The sequence below is a fragment of the Podospora pseudocomata genome, chromosome 5, assembly GCF_035222375.1.
Source record: "Podospora pseudocomata strain CBS 415.72m chromosome 5, whole genome shotgun sequence".
Taxonomy (NCBI): domain Eukaryota; kingdom Fungi; phylum Ascomycota; class Sordariomycetes; order Sordariales; family Podosporaceae; genus Podospora; species Podospora pseudocomata.
The window spans coordinates 2,732,813-2,757,389 of NC_085889.1; the positions used below are offsets into that span (position 1 = coordinate 2,732,813).

A 24,577-nucleotide genomic window follows, 5' to 3' on the forward strand; every position below is an offset into this window, starting at 1 on the left:
GCCGGGGATTCCCCCTATTTATGTGAAACTATCTTGTCACATGGTCAACAAATCATGGCCGCGGCCAACAGACCATGGCCACCGCCAACAGACCATGGCCACCGCTAACAGACCATGGCCACCGCTAACAGACCATGAACTCCTTGCTAGTAAGACTCCTTTCTTTCTGACAGGTACCACCCAGTGGTTCCTGTACAGAGGTATTACGCTCGGGGCGTAACATAACTCCGCTACGTCAAATGAACCTAGTGTCACAACCCTGGTATATGGACGGGACTAACGATTGGTTGTGGAACCATGGGAGCAGGGACCAGTCGAGGGAAACACCCAGGAGAGCCAATCACAGTGCAGGAAGAATGATCAGTGTGATCAGGGTACTGATCAGACTGAGCACGACTCAGGGGAGGTCTATATATACGGAGGAACTGGCTGGTGTAGATAGACAGTTCCGCAGTATGCAATACAAGTCACAATCGTTGGCATTCAGACTATTGTGATTGAGACAAGCCATTGTTGTACACTGTTTAGCTGTACCGAACTAGGATTGTTCAGAAGTGCCTTCAACCAGTATCCCTTTCAGAGGTTCTGGATAGGGGTTCGTCACATCGTTTCATAATCCTTAAATTATAGTAATTAGAATTATTTAACTTATTATTTATAAATATATAGGTTGGATGACAAGGAAATGGCCCACCCACGGATATGGACCACCACCCCCACACCAGCCACACAACCTTGATGAGATTACCCCTGAATGCTTACACTGCCCACAACAAGACCAATATTGGGTCAATTTCTATGGAAGTTATACCAAAATGTAGCTCAATCACTGTCAGAGTCAGAAATTTCGTTTGCTTCCCTCTTACGCCGGGTTTGAACCCGATAACGTGTGCTACGCCGCACAGGCTCGGCTGGCTCCGGCTGCTCCACATCCTCCTTAGGCACCACTTCTTCCTCCACCACCCTCCCTTCAATACGAGCCTCTTCCAGGTCACAAAGCCTTACAAACTTGGAATTCGAATCTTCTCTATTCAAATTGCGCCTTTTCTTTGCGTCCTGGGCTTTGTGGGCGTTTTGTTAGTGCCTTGCCGCATCTGCTTTGTGGATGGATACCTCAGATCTCAGTGTGAGTATAGTACTGGTGAGAGTCCTTGCCGCAAGCCGTTTTCCGGCCGGCGCATGGTTCTTGAGTAGGTCCTTGACCTTCTTGGCCACCTGGGAATCCCCCACGGTATGAAAAGTAGGTGTTTTTGAAGAGAGATCCAACGGCACCACAGGGACTACCACCTGGCTTGAAGAGAGCGGTTTGCGCCTACGTATGGGCCATAATCCTGTCCCACGCCAGCCGCCGGCAATATTCTCTTTCCTGAAGCCCTGCTTGCGGGCAAGGTCATACAGCCGGACTAAGTCGACCTTGCCGTCAGGCGTACAGTTGGTGAGGGCGTCGTTTACAGCCACAACCCTCTTATACGCCTTCTTCACACTGGAAAAGCAGCCAATATCAAGGGGTTGAAGGACGTGAGGGCAGTGGGGGGGCAGGAAAAGAAGGTAAATATTGCTCCTGTAGCACCGGATCATGAAGTCGTCAGTGGTATGTGAGCCATGGCCATCGCAAATAAGAAGACGTGGTTCTGATGGATCCTCAGGTTCAGTCCTTGGTATAAAGACCTCTTCAAGCCATCCAACGGCCAGGTCGTTACTGGTCCAACCGTTCGATGATACGGCCACATACCGGTCCTTATCGAATTGGTCCTTGAACCATTGCTTTTGAAGGTCTTGGCCTTTGAAGATTACCCCGGGGGGGAGGACTCTCCCATCCTGGGAGATACACTCCAGCATAGTAGTCCAGGTCCTTTTTCCATTCTGTTTGACGTATATAGACTTTTTATCCCCTCATTGAAGACCCCACAACCAAGCCGTTCTCTCCCTGACCTTCCATTATTCCTACTTCATCATGGTGATACCTGTTCTTGGGCTTGATCCAGTCAACGGTAGAATATAGGTTAAAGAACTTGTTGATATTCTCCGGGGTAGCTTCGTTAACTCTAGCGTAGTCAATCTTCTTTCCCACCTTCGTTCTGATACTGGGATGACGGCCAATAAAGCGGGTTACCCAGCGCTTCCCAATGGAGTAGATATCGGCTTGTTCAGCCAGTATACTGGCCGCCAGAGCTCTTACGTTAGCGTGGGTGGGAGCGTAGCCAAGGCTTTCCTGACGAAGGATCCATTGAACGATGAGGTCTTCCTGGCCCTGAGTAAGCCGCTGTTGATTTTCATGGGCCTGTTTGCAAACCTGGGTTCCTAAGATGCGGTGCCTCAGTGTAGAACGTGGAACCCCGTGCTTGTCGGACGCTTGGCGCTGGCTTATACCAGCAAGAATGTCTTGTTCGGCATTTGCGAGATCTTCCTCGGTATATTTGGCCATTGATGGGTACCTGGAGCAAAAAGAAGAAAAAGAAATGGTCCATTTTTGACCTCTGGGGGTGGAATATAAAGTTGGGGGGGCTTTCGGAGGTCCAGGGTTGTTGAGGGTTTAATGTGGAAAATGGCACTGGTAAGTTCAAGCCAATGTGGGCCACCTCTGTGGGTGGGCCATTTCCTGGTCATCCAACCTATACGTTATATCTCTTTCAGACCCTTGTTGGCCTTACATTTCTCAGAGGGCCCAAACCGTTACATGCTCTGAGCGAGCCGCCGGGCAATATAACTTCAAGGTACGTGTGGCCAAAAAGATATGGTAGAGGTAGTTGCTTGAAGTCGGCCAACAAGAATCACTCCACCTGCGAAAGTTCTCCTGGAACAAGCCGCATCTTCAAGCAAGTCACCGATCGTGATATTGATGAATGACAAGGCCGGAGGAGCATTGGACCCGTCGAGATTTTTTGTCGAAACATAGGCGGTGATTTATAAAGAGTTCAACATAATACTGGATTGCGAATGGGAAGAGTAGTATGATAATAAAAGTAAATGCTTCTTGGGTGCTGTGTAAGGGACCTGGCTCCCGTTCGAGGGAGCGCAGCAGTCTGCTCCACGCGAGTTCGGCCTGGTCGACGGCAAAGGGCATGACAAATGACGGGATGCCTGGCGAATGGGAGGGCGGGGGGAGTGCGAGGTATTGAAATTTGGGGTATCACCAGATCGAGTCAGCAAGTTGGATAACTGATGAGGATCTTGAAAACACCAGCGTTTCTGGCTCTTATTGTACAGTTGTTCGGGAAACCCCGACAAGAATCACCAAACATACTTGATCTCGAAGACCTCTGACTGGACTGTGCCGTTGGGCACTCTCTCCAGCTGCATCTTGGCAGATGTGCCCCTGCATTAGGCGGAAGATCTGGTTAGTGTCTGCGCCAGACCTCTTTGGAGACGACGTTTTCTGGTGGAGGGTGGTAATCAAGTTCAATGCGCGAATAGGGGGTATGTGATAGTAAGTGAGGCTGCGACCGGGGTGAAGCGATATTGGCTCCTATTGGCTTGAGACTTTGAGGTACTACGTCCCAGGATTTGTTGACAGTATCTCATGACGGCAAGCACAAGGGATTTGGAGGTTTTGGAGATGCAGGCTGGTAGGGAATTCCCATTGAGAAAGGGAGTCTCAACTTCCAAGATTCCAGAGAAACGGTAGATCCTTTATATCCATGAGCAGGTAACCATCTTAGGCTGGTGTGAAGCAATGCCAACAACCGTCAGACCGTCTTAACTTGACTTTATCAAAGCAGCGTCAAGTTTGAATATTATTGAACCGCAGTCCGAACATCTTCAGACCATCTTGACTCTGGAAGCTGCATCATAATGTCTAACAATAAGAGTTCAAATCCGCAAACGGCCAGCGAGTTGTTATCGAGCCTGTAAGTACCTGTCATGGACACCTGCTTCCCATACTTGGCCGTACACTTCAATGTCGATAGCGTGACAAACACCAAGGACACGGACACCCCCAACGCCATCATATATGATGACACGTTTTTTATACGACACCAAGAATTGGCACAGCCGAGTTGTGGAAATCTCAACGACTCCATCCTGCACACACGAGGATTCAACAAGAATGGAGCCAGGACACACAAAGCATGGGTATCCATCGGAGGTTCAGATATAGGTTGCTGGTTCAATCTCTTTGTCGTACAACCCGTACATAATTTGCTTAGCACACATGCAACCAAATCAAACATTCGCAACCCTAGGCGCCACATGCAATTTGCGAAACGCGCGGAGAACCAACCCCAAGGCAAGGCAAACAAACAACAATTCGGTTTTATCCGACCCATCCATTACCAGTCCATGAATCACCAGCCCTTCCATCAACCCACCCCCCCATTATCCATCCGCTTGTTGGTCAATATGTTAAGCCAACCCCCATGCCGAGTACAACGCCCCGCGATTCCACCTCAGCTAGTTGTCCGCAACAAGGCTGCCCAGGAACGAACAACGCCATCAGCTTCTGTCCCGCGTCAAGTCATATCTCATGCCGGCAAAAATGTGTAAAACTCACCCGGGGCAGCAAACTCGCTTTTGTCCATCCCGCTGAGACCGCTTTCCTTCCTCTGCTGCTGCTCGCTGGCAGCCCGTCTGTTGTCCTCCTCTACCTTGGGCATGATTTCCTGCAGAATCTCTCCCAAGACACCCACATTCTCGGCATCGCGAGGCACGATGTGACCAAGACCATGATCATACATGGTTGCCTTACTGGGCTCGCACACATTGAACAGTGCGACCGCCGAGCTCAAGAAGGCATCGTCACATCCAAAGATGTGAAACGTGGGGATGTCGATGACGATGCCGGCCTCGTCAAACAGCTGCGCAACGATGCGGTCCTTGCCCTCGAACTTGAGGGGAGGGGCACCTGAGATGAAAATGGCGAACTGTTGGTGTCGAGTTGATCAGCCCTGGGTTTGATTCATGAGAATTTGATGAGGGGGCAGACAAACCTTGATCCTTCGCTGGCACCCGCTCTTCTTGGCCCGTTCCGCCTCCTCTACAATCAAGCTTGCACCAACCATGGCCCCCTCACTATAGCCGATGATGCCATCAATCTCGGGGTCCTCGTCCAGCGTCTTGAAGACAGCGTCCAGCGCTTCTCTCCAGACCCTTTGATGCCAGTCTTCACCCTCGCCGGCTTTCTGAAACATTCTCATGGTGTCTTCGGCAGGCATGGAGTGGGGCACATGCCTGAGCCTACGAAGGGTCTCGAAGGTATCTCCCTGGCGGGTGTCGAGGAAACGGTACAGGGGGCGGGCGCCGAAGTAGTCCTCCCATCCTTGAGGAGGGTCGACCTCGTGAGTGCCTTGAGAGTAGGTAAATGTGCAGAGACCGCGTCTCTCCAGCTCCTCGGCGAGGGGACCAAGTTGAACTTGAAAGTTCTGGACGGCACCAAGTCAGTTGGAGTGCATCCGGGAGAGAGGAAGGATAAACAAACCTTGGCACTGCCGTAGGCACCGGGGAGGCAGAGAAACTTCATCTTGAGAGTTAGTGATTAGGTTCTTGACTGAAAAGACGGTGAAAAGCGAAATTAATTTGAAAACAGCGTTAAGAAATGACAGGGCGGATTAGGTGGAAGTCTGTGATAAGACTGAGTGAATGGATGGATAGATACTGGTATGAATCGTCGGAATAGGATTGGAACAGGGATGTCTATATCTCCCAGTTTCCGCCGAGCTCACCGTCCCAGCCTTCTGAGAAGCCCAAAATAAACACAGACATAAACACGCGCATATCCGTTTCGCAACGTGTGCAGAAGCGCGTTTAACCTCTTCTGCCTTTCCTCGGATGTATCTAGCGTGCATCAGTACTGCATGAGGATGCAGTAAGTAGGCACAGAGCGAATGATAATGACGCACTACCCTTACCCTCCCATCACCCGGTGTTTCATCGTATGCCTAACTGGATCGTCGGATGGTGTGGAAGTCTAGACCTATCCTCGGCGTGCTAGGGATTGTAGAGCTCGACTATTGCATCCCACCTGTGAAACATAGGCAGATACAGAGGAATGTGGAGGACCGTGGGCTGCTTGGCGAGAGGGTTTACCTTTAGCCGTTGTTAACAACATACAGGTGAAGCATCTACTGCCCAAGTGGCCAATGTACACCAAGAGCAGAAAAAGAACCCAACTGCAGTCTATCAAGCGGAGTTCAAGCTTCGACCGGACAGAACTAACATGCAAATCCAAAACTGGGTACCTACTCAGGAGGAACCCCAGGCGGCATGAGACCAGTTCCCATCCAGTTTGCCTTTCCATGTCTCGGAAGGTGCTCCCCAGGTAGAACTAGGTAACGGCGAGGTGTTTGTCAGCCATGATAAGAGATGGGAAACGCATGTGATACCTGCAGCTGGCATTTGTCTCTGGAAGACCGAAGGACCTGCTGTGCATGTGGAGAAAAGATAGGTGAGGGCGGTTGGCACGTATGTTCTCGTCTTGCATCAGACTACACCGATGCTGCACAACACACTCCATGCTGTCCCCAGAATTCCTCCAACTATCACGTGTGTTTCTCCGTGTTCGATGCGGGCCGGATTCACACCGGGCCGAAGCCAAGTCTTCGGTCCAGGTCCAGTCTGCCCCATCAGCATGTAGAGGCATGAGAAGCTTATCACGGAGACTGATTACCCCCTCACGTCCCATAGCCACCGAAACGTGCAGACGGCAAAACCGTTAGCCCCTGAGGTGCTCTCTAGGACGGGCCAAACCTACCTCGGTGCTAGCGTTGAGTCGGCAACCTTGCTGTTATCTCATATTTCACTGCACGGGTAACATTCCAAATGCTTCACCGGATCGGCGATCAATAGCCCTTTCCACCAGAAAGCCGCCTCTGCAATGCCGTTGAGAGATGATGGGGAGGTAGATATCCGGAGAGCGGCCGGTGCAACGCCTAAGACCGTCGGATGTATAGGCAAACAGACTGTTGCAGAAAAGAAAGGGACGAAACGCGTCTGGTGGCGGGATGGCGTAGCCAAGAGAGTGGGCGGCTCAGTAGTCCATCGTTGGCAGAGCTGGTGTCTGTGTCGCGTAGCCTCTGTGTCATGACTCTTTCCATATAAGTGTTTGGCACCCGTTTTCCCGCCCTGATTTGCAAACACATACTGCCACACACACCTCCCATAATACTCCCTCCCCTCATCCAGCATCGGTCAACAACGCCATATTCCCTCGTTTATGCAACGGTCGTCTTGTTGCAGAATCATGGCGGACCAACAACCGATGCCCATCGCCATCGTGGGCATGTCCTGCCGTCTGCCGGGGGATGTGTCCACGCCCGGAGAGTTCTACCGTATGCTCTGTCGCAAGAGAAGCGGCTGGTCCAAGGTTCCCAAGGACCGCTTCACCGCCGAGGCGTATCATCACCCAAACCCCGACAAGAAGGGCTGCTTCAACTCCCAGGGCGGCTACTTCATCAAGGATGACATCTCTATGTTTGATGCTGGATTTTTTGACATCACAAAGAAGGAGGCCGAGTCTATGGGTAAGCACTCGGGTTCAATGGTTGAAGCATGTGAGAGTTACTAATCGGGCCGTGGCAGATCCTGCACAACGACTGCTACTCGAAACAGCATACGAAGCATTCGAGAACGGTGGCTTTCCCAAAGAGCACATCTCGGGAAAAAGGGTAGGCGTCTTTGTTGGAGCCAACTATACCGAGCACCGAGTCGGTAATCTTCGAGATCTTGATCATATACCAAACTTCGACGCTACAGGAAACCAGGGCGCCTTCTTGGCGGGCCGGCTAGCCTATTACTTCAACCTTCGAGGCCCAGCGTTCACCGTCGACACGGCATGCTCGTCGTCCTTACACGCCCTGCATTTGGCGGTGCAGTCGATCAGGGCAGGCGAGTCCGAATCAGCCATCGTTGGGGCCTCGCACCTCATTACACATCCCGATATCTGGGTGTCGATGGCAAAACTCCGCCTTTTTTCCGACGTGGGCAAAACATATGCGTTCGATGACCGAGCAAAGTCAGGATATGCTCGTGGTGAAGGTGCAGGTTGCCTTATTCTCAAACCCTTGGCCCAAGCTCAAGCAGACAACGACCACATCTTCAGCGTCATCACACATTCTGGCATCAGCCACAACGGCCGGACAGTTGGTATTGTTGCCCCGTCGCCAGAGGAGCAGGAACGCTTGCTCCGAGACGTGTTTGCCGAGGCCAAGATTGATCCCAAGGATGTCGGCTTCTTCGAGGCTCATGGCACTGGGACAAAGAAGGGGGACCCAATCGAGGCGACCGCCATCTACAGGGCAGTGGGAAGACACTTTACCGCTGACCAGCCCCTTTATATTGGCTCCGCAAAGCCCAACGTCGGCCATTTAGAGGGTGTGTCTGGCATCGTCTCAGTCATCAAATCGGTGCTGATGCTGTACTATGGCTTCATCTTGCCCAACACCGAGTTTGAAACGCTCAATCCGGCCATCCCTCTTGACAAGTGGAACATGCGAGTGGCCACGGACCAGAAGCCATGGCCCAGTAAGAGAAAGTACGCATGTGTCAACAACTTTGGCTTCTCCGGTTCCAACTCGATGTGTGTGCTCAGCGCAGCACCCATCACGCGCGAGATCGAGCTGGGCAAGGACGCTGGCTACACACCTCAGCGGCTCTTCGTCCTGTCAGCCAACGACGAGACAGCCCTTCGCAACAGCATGAAGGAGCTGGGAATCTGGCTCGAACAGCACGCCGAGCTGTACCAGACGACAATGCCACGTAATTTGGCCTATACGCTCTGCCAACGCCGGTCTCATCTGCCATGGCGTGTGGCCGTTGTTGCCGGCATGTGCTCGGCCGTCGCCGGCTCGCTCAACTCTCATGAGATGGTGCCTGCCCGCGCCTCGAGTGAAACGCCCAAGCTGGCATTTGTCTTCACAGGACAAGGTGCCCAGTGGCACGCCATGGGCCGTGAGCTCATCACAACCCATCCCGTCTTCAAAGGCGCCATCATGCGGGCAGACAAGACGTTGCGGGATATTGGGGCCGACTTCTCCATCCACGAGGAGTTGACTCGCGACAAGAAGAGCACCAAAGTCGGCATGGCTCACATCTCACAACCCATTTGCTCGGCCGTACAGCTCGCCTTGATTGACCTCCTGGAGTCATTCGGGATCCGTCCAACAGCGGTGACAGGTCACTCATCAGGAGAGATCGGTGCCGCGTACGCGGCCGGCGCGCTGGACTTTGAGTCGGCCATGGCCGCTGCCTACTACAGAGGACAGGTCATCATCGAGCTCAAGGAGACCCACACCCAGCTCAAGGGCAGCATGATGGCCGTGGGTTCCGGTGCCGACGAGCTCGCCCCCATGCTCAAGGCTCTCAACCAGGAGGGTGGCCCACAGGCCGTCGTTGCATGCGAGAACTCTCCGTCCTCAACAACCTTGTCCGGTGATGAGGAAGCTATTGATCGTGTGGGCAAGATGTTCCAAGACAAGGGGGTCTTCAACCGCAAGCTGTTTGTCGACGTGGCCTATCACTCTCCACACATGAAGCTGATTGCCGAGTCCTATCTGGCCAAGATTTCCCACATCCAAGTGCCCGACAATGTATCATCATCCAACGTCGAGTTTTATTCTTCGCTCCGTGGCCGCAGAATTGACCTGCATGAACTCGGCCCAGAGTACTGGGTTGACAACCTCACACAGGCCGTGCGCTTTTCCACATCTCTTCAGCGCCTGTGCAGCGAGCACAAGCCCGACATCCTTTTGGAGGTGGGACCTCACGCCGCTCTGAAAGGGCCCATCATGCAAATCTTGAAAAAGGTTGGCGCTGCTGCCACCAAGATCAGCTACATCCCCACCCTCGTGCGCGATCAAGATGCCACCACGACCTGCCTCGAGGCAGCCGGCCAGCTGTTCGTCCGCGGCTATCCCCTCGACTTCTTCAACATCAATCACAAGCGCCAGGAGAATGAGCACCCAGACCTGGTGCCCATGCTGTACACGTACCCATGGTCGAAGCAAAAGTACTGGTATGAGTCGCGCCTCAGCCGGCAACATCGGATCAAGCCATTTGCCCGCAATGACTTGATTGGTATCCTGGCTGACTGGTCAAGCGAGCTTGAGCCGACTTGGCGCAACGTCGTGCGTACCGAGGACTTGCCCTGGTTGAAGGAGTATGAAGTTCAAGGTCGCCACGTATATCCGGCGTCAGCGTTTGTGTCCATGGTGGTCGAGGCCGCGGCCCAACAAGCGAATCTCACAGGGGCTGATGTTGAAAAGTTTGATCTGAGAAACCTGAAGATCAAGGAGCATCTCTTCGTCGAGGACGGCAAGGAGTTTGAGGTACTCCTCAACTTCCGAGCCTTGGACGGCGAGAAGGGCCACGAGTTCCGCATCACTTCTTACGAGGACAGTCGTGGATGGCTGGAGCATTGCAGCGGCACTGTGGTGATGGATGCCGCTTCAAGGCGCCGTGCAGCTCCCAGAGATGCGTCTGTGCCCGGCGCCAGGACCGAGGCCATGAAGAAGCTCATCTCGGAAGCCGACAGCTCCTCGGCCTGCTCATCGGCTGGATCCTCGCCTCCTTCATCAGCTACTTCCGACGCCGGCCATGGCAGCCACACCCCTGCAACGCCCACGCAGGACTGCAGTGATCAGGTCTGCAATACGTCTAGGAAGCTCAACGCGTTGGCGGGTGGTGGTGCCGAGATCTATGAGTCCCTGTCGGCGCTCGGCATGGGGTTCCCCAAATCTTTCAAGTCTGTTGTCGATGTAAGCATCAACAGGACCAAGATCGTGGCCAACTGTTGCACCCGTGATACCGCCGCGGATATGCCCATGGACTTTGAGACGCCCTTCCAGATTCATCCCTCGGTCTTGGACGCTATGCTGCAGGTGCCACTGCTCAACCTAAAGTCGACAGAGGACGGCATACCCACAGCCCATCTTCCCGTCGCCATCCGTCATGTCACTGTCCGCACGCCCTGGAAGAAGAGGGCCAACGACACGTTCTGCATTCACTGCAACCTGGAGCCAAAGACGGCGACATTCATGGTGGAGGTCTTCAGTGGCGCCAGCTCGGGAGCTGCTGCTATTTCCATGTCAGGTCTCGTGATGAAGGCGGTCAGGACTGGCCAGAAAGACACTAAAGCGCCCAGGGAGTTGTGTTTCCAGTATAAATGGCAGCCGTTTGCTCAAGCCAAGTGCAAGGGGCATTCAAGCGACGAAAAGACGAAGAAAAGGTCTGACTCCGACATCGTCATCGTAACAGAAGAGGAGAATGACCCCTTAGTTTCGGCACTGTGCCACGCCATCGAGGCCAGTACCGGGCTGTCTCCCAGAGTTTCTTCCATGGACAGCCTGTCCGACTTTGGCTCAAAGTTCCTGGTTCTCTCAGACCTGAAGGGCCCCGTGCTGCCCAATCTCTTAGCCTCGCGTCTCGAGCAGATCAAGTCACTTCTGACCATCTCGCCTGGACTTATCTGGATCACCCGTGGCGCAACACGATTCCCCACGAACCCCGAAGCCAACATGGCGCTGGGTCTCATTCGTACGGCGCGTTCGGAGAGGAGCGCCGTGGCTTCCAGCTTGGATCTGGATCCCAAGAGCAAGCTCTCCGCTGATGAGCAAGCCAGCCTCATCTTCGAAGCACTGAGGGAATCTGTCCTGTCGGAAGAGGAGGGAGAGAAGGAAATGGAGTTTGCGGAAGAGCAGGGCCAGCTCGTCGTTCCACGCATCAAGGTCGACGAGAAGCTCAACCTGGACGTGCACCGCAGCCTCGGCCCTTCAGCCTCCTACCTCCAAAACTTCCACCAACCCGGCCGCCAATTACGCCTGGCACCGCATAGCTCCGAGTCCTTTGATGATATGTACTTTGAGGATTGCCCAGAGACAGCCTTGGGCGAGGACGAGATCGAGATTGCTGTGGTTGCCTCGGCGCTTAGCAAGGACGATGCCGACAAAGCTGAGACTCACGATGCCGAATCCAAGATTGTGCGCAGCTGCAGTGGCACCATCACGCGCCTCGGAACGGGCGTGAGGAACTTTGCGCAAGGAACCAGGGTGTGCGCGCTGGCATTGGGCCCTTTTGGCACACATGCCCGAGCAAGAACATCAAGCGCTGTCGCCATCCCGGCTGGCCTCAGCATGGAAAACGCGGCCATCATCCCTGCTGCTTACGCTGCTGCCCATTATGCCTTGGTAGATCTCGCCAAGCTTCATCCGAGCGAGAGAATCCTGATCCAGCTGGCAGGCCCGGCGGGTCTTGCTGCCGTCGAAGTGGCCCGCCATTTGGGAGCGTCGGCCTACGTCTTGGTTCAAAACGATGACGAGGCCGCGACAGCAAAGAGGGCAGGTGTCCCGAGGGAGCGTGTGTTGAATGCTCACAGCATTCATCTCCGTCGGCAGCTGGAGGAGGCGACGATGGGTGAAGGCATGGACGTTGTCCTGACACTATCCGGCAACGAGACCAATGTTGCTTGGGAATGCCTTACTGACTTTGGACGCTTTGTTGAGATCCGAACGTCAGCCATCCATGCCAATACGAGGCCAGGGCTTGGGGACAACGCTACCTTCACCTCGCTCAACATGGCAAGCGTGGCAGCTGCCAGACCAAAGGCAATGGAACGTACTCTCAAGGCGGTTGTCGACAACATTGCCAGTGGTGTGATCAAAGCGCCTTCGGATGCCACCATTCTTCCCGTCTCAGAACTCTCGAGGGGCATGGAGATGGTGCACAATCGCGCGGCGCACCCCGTCGTCGTGGTTGCCGGACCCAAGGAACAGGTCAAGGCCATGCACCAGATATCCAAGACCATCTTCCGCAGGGACGGCACCCACGTCATCGTAGGTGGTACTGGCGGTCTGGGCCGCTCCATGGCCAAATTCATGATCCAGCATGGCGCTCGCAGCATAGTGCTGCTATCGCGCAGTGGGATTGGCAAGGAGATGGTTGATCAGCTCCAGAAAGAGGCCAACTGCCCTGATGCGCGTGTGTTGGTGAAGAAGTGCGACGCCAGTGACGAACAGCAAGTGAAACAGCTTGTGGCCGAGTGCTCCAAAACCCTCCCTCCCATCTGCGGTGTCATTCATGCAGCAATGGTCCTTCGTGTAAGTAACTCCAGAAGCCACTAAACTCCTCTGCACAAGCTAACAACGACGCAGGATGTGTTGCTGGAGGGCATGACACACGAAGACTACACTCAGGTCATCCGGCCAAAGGTAGCAGGAACCTGGAACATCCACAATGTGCTCCAGTCGCAGTCCATTTCCCTCGACTACTTTGTCGTTCTCTCATCAGCGTCTGGCATTCTTGGATCTCGTGGCCAGGGCGCTTACGCCGCGGCCAACACCTTTCTCGACGCGTTTGTGCAGCACAGACAACTCAACGGTCTGCCTGGCACCTCGCTCGATCTGACAGCCGTCACGGGCGCAGGATACCTTGCCGAGAATGCGGAGCGCAGCGAGGACATCATCCGCAACTTTGGACATGAGACGGTCTCAGAGGAGGAGGTCCTTGCCCTGCTTTCGGCTGCGGTCCGAGGAGAATGCCCGGCGCAATGCCTGACTGGTCTCAAGCTGCACCTCGGCGCTGATGGCGGTTGGCCCTACTATGCTTCGGATCCGCGCTTCACTGAGCTCAAGGCCGAATGTCTTGCGGCCGCCGAGCGTGAGGGCTTGATGCCGAAGCAGACCATTTCCCCAGGAAATGTATTCCGTGCAGCCAGCAGTGACGAAGAGGCGGCCAACATCGCCGGCCAAGGTATCCTACAGAAGCTGTCGGAAGTGCTGACGGTTGACATTCAAGATCTCGACGTGGCGAGGAACATCACCAGCTACGGATTGGACTCACTGACTGCCATTGAATTGCGAAACTGGATCGCCAAGGAGTTCCGAGCCAACTTGCAGATCTTGGAGTTGTTGAGCAGCGGGACCATCAACGACCTTGCTGCGCTGACTGTTCAAAAGACGAGGACGGCGTGAAGATCTTGAAAACGAAATTGTTGTCGGTTTTGGTAGTGATATTTATCCCTTTTTATTGGTCTTGTGATTTAGTCTTGTATTTTCCTCGACTTGTTGTTTGGTCTCTTTGTATTAGCGTTGATTCGTACTGGCATGTTTTGTGGATATCATGTTGAGGTGAAGGAATTTGAAGCCGGGGAAATGGGCGAAATGGATTCAAGCCAACCATCGTGTATGTTGTAGACTGCCTGAGCGCTGGACGCGCCGCTTGTATTCAGTCGTTGTTGCGAGAGACATTTCTAATACATGTAGTGCTGTCAGCTGTGAATGTGATTCTGATGTTTGACGACGCTGCGGTTCGAGGTCTTGGCGGAGGACAGAACCCAATTGGGCAGCGACACCAAAAACCAAGCAGCCCGCTGAATGGGCCCAAGCTCCACGGCTCCCTCACTCAACCACCGGGTCCGACCCCACTGGCGGGACTGGGGCAATTTTGGACGCAGTGGACAGTGGTGCAACGATTCAGATAAAGCAATGAGCTGTGGGTTGTGACTCTGTTCTAAGGGACGGCTTTTCTGGAACTGTTTTCTTTATGTCCCTTGGATGCAACAGGATCCGTCCGCTTTCTTCACAACACCAGCCCCAACACCCAACACAGCCCCGTGGTGCTTACTTCTAGCAGTGGGGGGGGGGCAACGTCACCTCGTCTCTCCACGATCCAGCGCCCCAAGTCTAACACATCAGGCAAACCACCAAAACACCAGGCTGCTTCCCGAACATAGGTACTCGAAAGTCATGGCGGCTGGACCGCGTGCCGAGGCAAGGTCTCTGGCCGACATCAACTACATCGCTGCAAATCCTCCGCAATATCCCCACCATCCCGAAGTCAAAGAATCCCTCACGCTGTACATCTCCAGAGTCCCCGGTACACAAGGTTTGTACGGTTTCTTCTTTTATTGTGACTGCTTTGCTAATCTGAAACCTTGCCTCTTAGATGTGGTACTCTCTACCATGAGGCCGCATAGGAAAAATGTGACAGGTGAAGACATAGCGAATTCTCTCTATTACATCCACATGGAGCGACCAGAGGATATGCCACCACCCATGCCACCACGACCAAAGAGTAATGTGTTGAGTTCCACGAGGTCCAGTGGGGAGAGTGCTAGGAGCACGATTCCGAGGAAGCCGTTGCCTACATCCGCGAGAGTTCTGAGGCCGGAAAGCTTGTCGTCAACGGGGGAACCAGGTCCAGTTCCAGTGCTCTCACTAACCCCAACTCCTCATATCCCTCAATACAAGCCTTACCGACCAGAGACTGGCCCATCTCCAATATCAGAAAACCAAAATCCCGCCGACGAGTCACCCGATTCATATAGGCCAAACCCCATGTTCCAAAAACGCCTATCGGGGGGCTCGCCTGAGCCGGCCCCGCCCCCTCCTCACTTGACGACAGTGTCTTCATCCTCACCACTAGCGGGTCTCGATCATGTTGAAGATAATGTTGCACCTGCACTTTACTCTTCAAGTGCAGCTCGACCAAGCACACCCAGTCAACCTCCTGCACAGCAACCTCCGCAGCGAGTGGCATCTCCCTTGTCGTATAGCCAAGGACAACATCCCACGTCACCTAGGCACATGCATCGGCGACCTTCTTCGGTTTCTTTTTATCTGACCATAATTCGCAGAGATCCGAGTTCTGGATCCCAGGTCAATGTAGGACAGGTGTCGTCTTTTGCCACCAATATTCCCCCACCGTCGCAGGCAGACCCGAGCCTCAACCCAGAGGACATGGGGTCCGGGTGGAAATCTCAAAAGATTGATATTCGCATTGACACTTCGGGATATGCAAAGTACAGAGGGATGCCCAGCCGGGCTGCTGCCGAAACCCAGGCTCTCCAGGCACTCACTCCAACGGGCCAGCCGCATTCGTTCTCACAAATGGTGCAGAGTGGACAGAGAGCGCGCAGTGACAGTGGTGCGCGGGGGATGGCTCCTCCCCCCCAAGACGGATTTCACAGACAGGTTGTCATGGCTTATGGAGCTGGTTGGAAAGCGGGCTTTAAAAAGGCGTTCCACCGACGGGAGAGGCGGGAGAGCATTAGCCCAGAGGGCGTGCAGTCGTCCGAAGAGCCCAGCGCACCCAAGGCATCCCATACCAGGCAGGGGAGCTCCTCCACGATTGGATCCAATCACTCTGGGTCGGGCGAGGAGCAGGGCGGAATCATCACTCACCCTGGACCAGGCTTGCGGCCCAAAGGATACACCTTTCTGTCACCGTGGGAAGGGCGCTGTGAGTTCCGCACCAGCACCAGCGGGCGCTCCCTCAAGCTTCGCCATGTGCTCGACTCTACCACCAAGTTCCAGTTCGATCCTCGGGAAGTGGCGCAGAGCATCCAAAACGCACAGGCTATGGGCCGGTCGAGGGGCGATGAGCTCCAGGCTGCCCTTCTGGGCACGAAACCGGTTAGTGAGTTGAGGTTCAACCTGCCCAGCGGCGGCGACTTCTTCGGGGCTCGTCGAAATGATGCCGACAAGGACAACCGGGCAAGCCGACTGTCGAAACAGTTTAGCAGTCTACTGCACCATCGAAATACAAGGAGCAGCGACGAGGATGAATGGAGTGATGAGGATGAGATGGATCTTAGCCTTGGCAAAGAGAACGCTGGAGGTGGGAGCAGTGGAAAGAAGGTCAAGCTTGGGAAGCTGATTATCCATGATGAAGGGCTCAAGATGCTGGATCTGGTGGTGGCAGCCAACATGGGGGTGTGGTGGACAACGTGGGGCAAGATTGATCAATAAAGGAACTTGGTGCACAGCGAGACATTTAGACAAAATATACCCCGTTTTAGTTTCATCATCATCATGCATTGGAAGACTCACGTGAGACGCACGTGAATGGACCTTCCGTGGCCAGGCCCCCACATGCTGACGGGGCAGCAAATCAGAAGCTGGGAAATGTAATCTTGCGGTGGGGTGGTCCAAGCGCCGGCAGCTCCAAAATGTCAACTCCCATGACCCAAAGCTCCAGGGATATCGAGACGACGTCAAGCGCCACCGGGGAGCTCTGTCAACCTCGCCTCCGCCACCCACTCTCAATACTTCTGCTGTCGGTGTCGCAACCGCACTTTTTGCAAGCAGCGTGCAGGCCCAATTGACCTGATCGCCAGTGTCCTTTCGGCACCAGCCTCTTAGACGTCCCCGCGACGGTCTCTCGAAGCACCAAAAGTCCCTCCCAGCTTGCCAACACCCCTAGAACCCAGCGACCGAATCGACGTTGACACCATGCTTCCCAATACCACCATTGCGGCCCGCCCTCTGGTGCGCGCAGTTCGCGCCGTCGCCCCCTCTTCCACAGTCATCTCTCAGGTTGTCGCCAGGAGAACGTATGCGACACCGGCTGGGCCCCCGCCCAAGAACTTCCGTCTGCCGCCCCCCAAGACGTGGGAACAGGAGTCCGAGAGCACCTTTGACAAGCTTGGAAAGTACTTTTTGATGACGGAGATGATGAGGGGGATGTACGTGCTCATGGAGCAGTTCTTCAGGCCACCGTGAGTGTTTGTCCCTGGACGAGTAGCTGGGTGTGGGTAGCGGGGCTGACAGAGGTCGACTTGAACAGGTACACGATCTACTACCCATTCGAAAAGGTGCGTTATACAGCTGGCTGTCAAGAGGGCAGGGCTTGGGAAGATACGATTAGAGAATACCAGAGCCTGGGCGGTCATGGATGAGAGCGGGAAGGGCGATGCGCATTTCATGAGGCCAGACCGGCTGACAGCAGCAGGGCCCCATTTCTCCCCGTTTCCGCGGTGAGCACGCTCTCCGGAGATACCCCTCGGGTGAAGAGCGTTGCATTGCCTGCAAGCTTTGCGAGGCTGTCTGCCCAGCGCAAGCCATCACCATCGAGGCTGAGGAGCGTGCGGACGGTTCCCGCCGCACCACCCGCTACGACATTGACATGACCAAGTGCATTTACTGCGGTTTCTGCCAGGAGTCTTGCCCTGTCGACGCCATTGTCGAGTCTCCCAATGCCGAGTACGCCACCGAGACCCGCGAGGAGCTGCTTTACAACAAGGGTGGGTTCCTCCTCACTGTCTCATTCAAGGGAAAGCTTGGGCTAATTGTGCACAGAGAAATTGCTTTCCAACGGAGACAAGTGGGAGCCGGAGCTGGCTGCGGCTATCAGGGCGGACTCTCCCTACCGGTAAAGATGGGTGTAGAGGAAACCAAGGGGCTCTTGCGGATGGTTAGATCTTGGCTCAGAAGACCTGTAAATAGTGTTATACATACGTCCCACCACCCAAAAGTTATGTTTTTTGTCCCGTGCTGTCCCAGTCTCAAATGCTGAGGCCATTGCCAGGCGTCATGGCGCATGTCACGTGATGCAGTGCACAGACCGGGTGCAAAGCTGGAGCTGTCCGCCCCGCAGTGCCGCAGCACCGAAAGCTGCCAGAGAGTTTAACGCATCCCGACGCTTGCCATTCCCCGGCGAGAAATTTATCATCAAGCAGACCTCTAACCGTCACACCACCACCACCCCCCGCCGAACGTCTCCGCCGTCAACTGCCTCGACCACCCGGCCCACTTCCACCGGCCACACACCAACTCCCGCGAGCTTTCACTCCTTTCCAGTCCAACCAACCTCCCGCCAAAATGTTCCGCACCGCCGTCCTCCGGTCCGTCGCTCTTGCGTCGCGGACCGCCGCTGTTCGCTCTGCCGCTGCCCACTCCCTCAGATTAGCCGCCCCCTCCGCGGCCAAGAGCTTCGTCCCCAAGGCCTCTGCCAGCTGGGCTCTTCAAATGCGGGGTTATGCGTCGGGTGGTGGTCTCACAAAGCAGGAGGTCTACGAGAGAATCAAGGAGCTTCTGTCTGGGTTTGACAAGGTGCTTTTTGTCCTGCATTTCGGTTCCTGTTTCTGGTCATGGAGAGGTGCTAACAGTGGCTTTTTTGCTGCAGGTCAACAACCCCGAGAACGTGAGTGCTATGGCCGGCAACAACCTATGGGTGTCGAAATGTGTGGAGGAGTTGGAGGAGAAGGAGAGGAATGATGTACGGCCTTGGAGAATGGGAGCTGACGGGTGGCTTAGATTACGGAAACCGCCCACTTCGCCAATGACCTCGGGTTGGACAGCTTGGATACCGTTGAGGTTGTGATGGCTATTGAGGAGGTATGGATGACCCCTGCCCCTCTTTGCTGTGACGTGGGAAGGGATACTAACGACATGGGCAACAGGAGTTCAGCATTGAGATCCCCGATAAGGATGCCGACACCATCCACAGTGGTATGTAGCCCATACCCATTGCAAGCTGATGATTCTAACCTGTATAATGTCAACAGTTGACAAGGCCGTCGAGTATATCACCTCCCAGCCTGATGCCAACTAAGCAGTTGTTGCCGGCTTAATAATGGATGGGGGAAAAACAACCACATAGAGCACCAACAATTGTATTTTGTATTTGGGCCGTTTCTTGTCGCCGCCGTTGCCGCCTGTCCCGCCTTGTACCATACTCACAACTCATTTCATGTATCACGACAATACAGTTACCAAGTCTCGAGATGGTACTTACATAGCATCTATGGAACAGAGGGACTGCTACAGCCTGGGGCTGGTGAGCATCAAGCCATGAAGGGGTAGGAGGAATCTGTCCAGTCGCATGTCTTTTGCGATTCAAGTCTATCAGCAAAGCTGCCAAAGGATGTCTATCTTGGACATGTCTGTTCATGTCTGTTCGATTTTGTATAAAATATCTCTAGGTATCCAACCTGCATGGCAAGAAACCCATGTTGCATCCATAGGGTCCAGACTCTACTTCACCGCCAACCAGCTCTTGGTTATTCTCTGCTTCCATGTACTGAGCGATCTATTGCCTCTGTATTACATATACTGCCATTACATTTATCCTTGTCGATACCTGATCCTCGAAGTTTCTCACGTGGCCACACCAACACCGCAACTTCAACCAGAAAGGAAACGGATTTGGGAGTCGAGATGCATGTGTGATATGTTTCCTGGGAGAGCAACGACAACGTTGTGGTAAAACACTCCTGAAAAAGAACTCGAGAGCCTGCAAAGAACGAGTAAAAACAAAACACCGCCCCGACCGATTTCCTACCCCGTACATATCCAGACAAAAGAGAGTGATACAAAGAAACAAGATGACTATACCCACAAGTCAAATCCTGACAGTATCAGGCAATTTGTGTCGAGATGTATGCCTCCCTCAAGAGTGACCTAACCACACCACGCTATGCCCCTTGAGATCCTTGCTGCAGCTATATATGTAAAAAGTACGCTGCAGACGATGCAATTCCTTTGTTATCATGCTCCGCTTCAACGTTGGTCTATTCCCTTGCCTTTTTTTCTTTTGCTCTTTTTGTGCCTACCAACCCAAACTCCTGAAGCCAAAGCACTATCTTCCACCGACCGCTTCAACAGCACCAGTGCCGCTGTTGCCTTCGCCGTTGGCCCCGGCAGATCTGTTATTGGCAACGACCGTGGCGTAGCTGTTGGACCAGGCAGTGGCACTCAGAGGGCTGGCAGTACTGTTCACTTGTTGGTTTCCGGTTCCGCGCTTGCGAGCTCTCGCCTGGGCATCATCTTCGTCGTCCATGCTGAACACAAATGCGGCCTCCTCTTCATCCATTGGGGACTTGAAGCGCCCAGTAGCGCTCGAACCTATTGAGGTGCTGCTGACATGTCTTGCCAGCCCCCCATCCTTATCCCTGGATTCGCCAATGACGCCTGCTCCGTTGGCATTGCGTGGAACATTGGGCCGGATATGGGGGCTTGAATCAGCCGAACCGTCGTCGGACAGCTGGGTGTCTCGAAGCTGCTGAGTCAGGGCCGACACTCCCACCGTGTTTCCATCCAGCCCTGATGTGATGGCGCTGGCAAGGCTCGAGTTTCGGAGCGGGCTTCCCACATGGCCGAATGCTGAGGCGTGCTTAAAAGACCGGCCCGTCTCCAGGTGGCCGTCATCCTCCTTTTGCCTCCCCCACAACGGACCCCAGCGGCCAGGGCTGGAAGGTTGAATGGGAGTGCCGAACTTGGTGATGGGGGCAGGCGGGCAGGATTCGGCGATTGTCTCACGGTTGAGGGCGTCCATTCCACGGATTGTGTTGGTTGTAGAGCCCCTCCTTGCCCTCTCTGTCGGCGTCAGCACCTCGTTGGCCAGCGTGCCTGGCACATAATCTTCCTCAAAGAGGAACTGCTCGGAATCATCCCAATCCATGTCGACTTTGGGCACGCTGTTGCTCATCATGCGGATCTTGGCGAATCGGGAAGCGTTGCTGTGCATAGGCCGCTTTCCAAAGTACTCATCACCACCCAGCGCCGAGCTGAATCCAAGAGAACCGGAAGGCGGGCTGCTACCAAAGCCTGAGATGTCCTGTGTTGCAAGTCCTGACGGTGACAGGTGGCTGTTTCCAAAGGCAGACGCGTGCAAGTGCCTCAACGCATCCGAAGTACGACCACTCTTGGCGGCACTGAGCGAGGAGGAAGGCGAGTCCAATCCAAATTGGGCCGGGACCGAAGATGGCCAAGGACCGCCCCTAGCCGCATGTGAGATCCCGTTGCTGTCGAATGACGCCGGGAGGGGAGCATCCAGCACCGAAAGTCCTTTGATGTTGGGAGAAAGACCCAGTCCAAAGCGGTTTGGCTCCTCGTCTCGTGGTGATCCGTAGGCGGAAGCAGGGTTGGAAGTGTACGAGGTGGTGTCGATCGTGGGCACGCCGCTTTCGAGAGCCAGCTGATGGCTGTAGAGTTCGTCTTGTAGCGCAAACGCCGTGGCGTTGTATGGAGAATCTGCGCGCATAAAAGAGTTGGTCAAGGCACTGCTGGCCGGCTGATGGTATGTCGTCGGGTTCACGCGGGCACCGAGGGCGACTCCGGGGGGAACACCTATCGTCACACCGTTCTTGCCATAGTTGATGCGGCGGCCATCGGGGAGCACATGGATATTGGCGCACTTTGGGCCAAACTTGCAGTTGCCCTGCAGTCCGTCAGCTTATCAGTCCTCCCAAACACAAGTGTCGAGGGCGTACCTTGGCAAAGTACTTGCAAACGTTTTCGGCGGCCGAGCTCAGGTCATGGCTAAAGGGGCATGCATTGCCTGCCTGGCAGGCGCCTTGTCGGAAGAACTTGCATGGGACGTGCGAGGTGTCTGTCAGGAGCAAGTTGATGGGTCAGCAAGGGTTTGGAGGAAAGTGCTTCGCCATCGCAAAACCTACTGGGTGGGCTTCGTGATGCATCGAAGCGATGGGCGGCGGCGGGCATGGGAGCCATTATCCCACCACCACTCGAGTGACCGGCTTGTGGTGGAATGTTGAGACTGCCGGTGCGCATGTGGCGAAACTCGCCCAGGTTGGACGTCGACATTGTGTCGAGCGCCGGTGAGGTTCGTGGACAGGCTGCGGCGAGGAGGGAGATGTTGAGCCTCCGCTAGGTGGTGGTGCAGACTGCGGCGCCGGATCGATCGAGGGGTCGTGGTCAATCAGACAGGGGTGGGCACGCGACGAAGTCGCTGCCAAATCAGAAAAGACAGCTTCAAGTCTCGAGGTGCGGCCGAGGGGTGTTTTCAAAAGAGAGGGTATTTCGAACCAAGCCCGGGAGCGGAGACGGCGGGTGGTGAGATGTTGCGTCGTGTGAGACCGAGGGGGGGAGCTTGAGCGCAGATAGCGGCATGTATGGATGTGGCGAGCCGAGCGAGATCTCGGGTGTTAAAAGGGCTGGAGGGCGGGCGGGGAGAGGGCGGTGGGATCAGTTGGTGAGGCGCTTGGCACTGGTGGGGAGCCGTGGATCTGAGGTGTGCACTTTTCGGGTTGTCCACCGACCGCCTGATGCCGCAAAGACGTCTAACTTTTGTTCTATTTGGAACCGTCCCTCGAGTCCCTGACTTTTGCGCGCAGAGCTTCTGTCACAGCAACCCAACTGACTCAATAGGCAGTTGAAGCGGTTTGTTGGTGTGGTGTAGCAGGACTTGTCAGTTTTTCTTATTGACCACCTCATGGTCTCACGGGCAGGTGCGCGCACCTCACCATCCCCCACCATCACCTTCTCGATATTACTGTCAGATGTGCCGTTTCAACGTGGGGGTGCCGGATGTACTGTCGTGATTGTATAATTCTCAGGACCGGCGGGACCGTTTTCTCGACCAAACACAACGGCCTGAGTGACAATGCCAGCTTCCGGTGTGCAGCTACCTACTTAAGCGGGGGCGCCGTTGGAGTCATCCAAACCCTCGGTGAAGAAGCCAACCAACACTTCAGCCCCTCAACTGCCTTAAGAATGATCACAAGGTTTGAAAGTGTGCCAGCGATTCAGGTTGAGCACCATTCACCGACTTGAAAGGAATGGAATGCGCCAAGCTACGGCCGGGGTTAAGGGAACTCCTTGGACTTCCCGCCAGCCATCGAGATGGCGATAAGAGATAAGCACGGGGTCGGAAGGAGGGGCATGAGGGGTAACATCCAAGGAGGTCACTATCTTGAACAATTTCACCGCCACAAAACAATCCCAGCAAAAACATTTTTTTGCAGGGCAGAAACACCTTTCCGGGAAAGGGCGAGTTGAAGATTGGATTGAGCCCTCTGCCGATAAGGTGACTGATACCTACCCGGTGGCGCCTCATGGACATATGCACAAAACACCCTGCACCCCTCGTCATCCCTACTCCCCGGATTTGCATGATGCATTTCGCAACCTGCATGCCAACGTTGTTGATATTCAACCACCTTTTGCTTTCCCCACACATTCCATCTGACTCTTGCTTCTTTGCCCGGTGACTTTGCTCCGCATCAACACCCCCACTCCCGTCCGTCCCCTCACCTTCTCCCTGAACATCGCACATCCGCTGAGAAGGTCGATGCGAGAGCGGTACTGCAGTGTCCGTCCATCTTGCAGCTGCTATTCTGCCTACACGAACCATGCCTTGAATCAAGTTGGACGTCCCGCATAGACTACCTCCTTCTTGCGCGTTCCCAGCCATCCATTACTGGCTGCCGAGTGTGGGGAGTGTGAGTGTGATCCGTCTGGAGTGCTCATCAACAAATCAAGGGGCAATACAGACCACCCCCAACGCAGATGCATGCAGCTAGGACACCCACTCCCTCCCCAGCCACGATAGTAGAGGACGGTTGACGCTTCTTCCACGCTTCACCGGTGTCTCAGCCGAGCCCGCAGCAGCCCAGCAACATATCGACAGCAGACCCCTCCTCGTATCGGGCCTGGGCCTGTCGTCAGTTCTCACATCGCGCGGAATAAATCACCGTTTCACAGCTGCCCTGATACCTTTGCAACAGAGGTCGAATGGCCAAACACCCAAGTAGCATCCGTGGTGGTCATCTTTCTGTTTTCGTTTTGACAGAAAGATTGGCAGCTTGGTCTCATCTGATCTGGTTTTGTTAGCCGCTACATGTTCCGGTCCACCTCCACGCAACACTCTTCATCTCAGACATCACACCATCAAAGCAGCTCCTGTTCAACCACCCGACTACAAGTTTGACTATGCTTGATCCGGACAACAGCTTACCTCGCGGCCTTAACTCACCCACACAATTTGTCAACATCCCACGTCGCATGGGCGGACGAGACGCAAGACTGTCGCATTTTCTATCTGAGCTGAGCTGATCATGCAGGATTCTGGAAATCCCATAACCCATGACCCCCCCAAAGGGCATCACCCGCCCCTCTCGCAGTTTCTA

General features: G+C 54.6%; 8 protein-coding genes across 8 annotated transcripts; 4 read left to right on the top strand and 4 right to left on the bottom strand.

The window, feature by feature from the left end:
• Nucleotides 1–2,821: 2,821 nt before the first annotated feature.
• QC762_0082730 (uncharacterized protein) lies at nucleotides 2,822–3,064 on the bottom strand (the record flags this gene model as incomplete). The annotated part of the gene is made up of 1 exon (XM_062883935.1): nucleotides 2,822–3,064. The coding sequence occupies one exon, from the start codon at nucleotides 3,062–3,064 to the stop codon at nucleotides 2,822–2,824; it is 243 nt and encodes an 80-aa protein (XP_062742330.1).
• A 1,019-nt stretch (nucleotides 3,065–4,083) lies between these two features.
• QC762_507540 (uncharacterized protein) lies at nucleotides 4,084–5,458 on the bottom strand (the record flags this gene model as incomplete). Its single annotated transcript, XM_062891174.1, has 4 exons — nucleotides 4,084–4,411; nucleotides 4,493–4,862; nucleotides 4,929–5,360; nucleotides 5,417–5,458. The coding sequence occupies 4 exons, from the start codon at nucleotides 5,456–5,458 to the stop codon at nucleotides 4,389–4,391; spliced, it is 867 nt and encodes a 288-aa protein (XP_062742331.1). The 3' UTR covers nucleotides 4,084–4,388.
• A 1,415-nt stretch (nucleotides 5,459–6,873) lies between these two features.
• Nucleotides 6,874–13,898, top strand: QC762_0082750 (Type I Iterative PKS; the record flags this gene model as incomplete). Its single annotated transcript, XM_062883936.1, has 3 exons — nucleotides 6,874–7,457; nucleotides 7,516–13,025; nucleotides 13,080–13,898. The coding sequence occupies exons 1-3, from the start codon at nucleotides 7,151–7,153 to the stop codon at nucleotides 13,896–13,898; spliced, it is 6,636 nt and encodes a 2,211-aa protein (XP_062742332.1). The 5' UTR covers nucleotides 6,874–7,150.
• Nucleotides 13,416–13,951, bottom strand: QC762_0082760 (uncharacterized protein; the record flags this gene model as incomplete). The annotated part of the gene is made up of 2 exons (XM_062883937.1): nucleotides 13,772–13,951; nucleotides 13,416–13,682 (listed from the first exon to the last, which is right to left on the bottom strand). The coding sequence occupies exons 1-2, from the start codon at nucleotides 13,850–13,852 to the stop codon at nucleotides 13,416–13,418; spliced, it is 348 nt and encodes a 115-aa protein (XP_062742333.1). The 5' UTR covers nucleotides 13,853–13,951.
• A 529-nt stretch (nucleotides 13,952–14,480) lies between these two features.
• On the top strand, nucleotides 14,481–16,769 carry QC762_507520 (uncharacterized protein; the record flags this gene model as incomplete). Its single annotated transcript, XM_062891173.1, has 2 exons — nucleotides 14,481–14,811; nucleotides 14,872–16,769. The coding sequence occupies 2 exons, from the start codon at nucleotides 14,481–14,483 to the stop codon at nucleotides 16,674–16,676; spliced, it is 2,136 nt and encodes a 711-aa protein (XP_062742334.1). The 3' UTR covers nucleotides 16,677–16,769.
• Nucleotides 16,770–16,797: 28 nt separating this feature from the next.
• On the top strand, nucleotides 16,798–18,201 carry NdufS8 (ndufs8, ubiquinone oxidoreductase 23 kd subunit). The gene is made up of 4 exons (XM_062891172.1): nucleotides 16,798–17,425; nucleotides 17,494–17,521; nucleotides 17,659–17,950; nucleotides 18,006–18,201. Exons 1-4 carry the CDS (start codon nucleotides 17,160–17,162, stop codon nucleotides 18,080–18,082), a joined length of 663 nt encoding a protein of 220 aa, XP_062742335.1. The 5' UTR covers nucleotides 16,798–17,159; the 3' UTR covers nucleotides 18,083–18,201.
• Nucleotides 18,202–18,304: 103 nt separating this feature from the next.
• Nucleotides 18,305–19,369, top strand: ACP2 (mitochondrial acyl carrier protein). The gene is made up of 5 exons (XM_062891171.1): nucleotides 18,305–18,758; nucleotides 18,832–18,849; nucleotides 18,963–19,043; nucleotides 19,109–19,157; nucleotides 19,214–19,369. The coding sequence occupies exons 1-5, from the start codon at nucleotides 18,528–18,530 to the stop codon at nucleotides 19,258–19,260; spliced, it is 426 nt and encodes a 141-aa protein (XP_062742336.1). The 5' UTR covers nucleotides 18,305–18,527; the 3' UTR covers nucleotides 19,261–19,369.
• Nucleotides 19,370–19,605: 236 nt separating this feature from the next.
• Nucleotides 19,606–23,243, bottom strand: QC762_507490 (uncharacterized protein). The gene is made up of 3 exons (XM_062891170.1): nucleotides 22,106–23,243; nucleotides 21,920–22,038; nucleotides 19,606–21,867 (listed from the first exon to the last, which is right to left on the bottom strand). The coding sequence occupies exons 1-3, from the start codon at nucleotides 22,251–22,253 to the stop codon at nucleotides 20,287–20,289; spliced, it is 1,848 nt and encodes a 615-aa protein (XP_062742337.1). The 5' UTR covers nucleotides 22,254–23,243; the 3' UTR covers nucleotides 19,606–20,286.
• Between the last annotated feature and the right edge of the window lie 1,334 nt (nucleotides 23,244–24,577).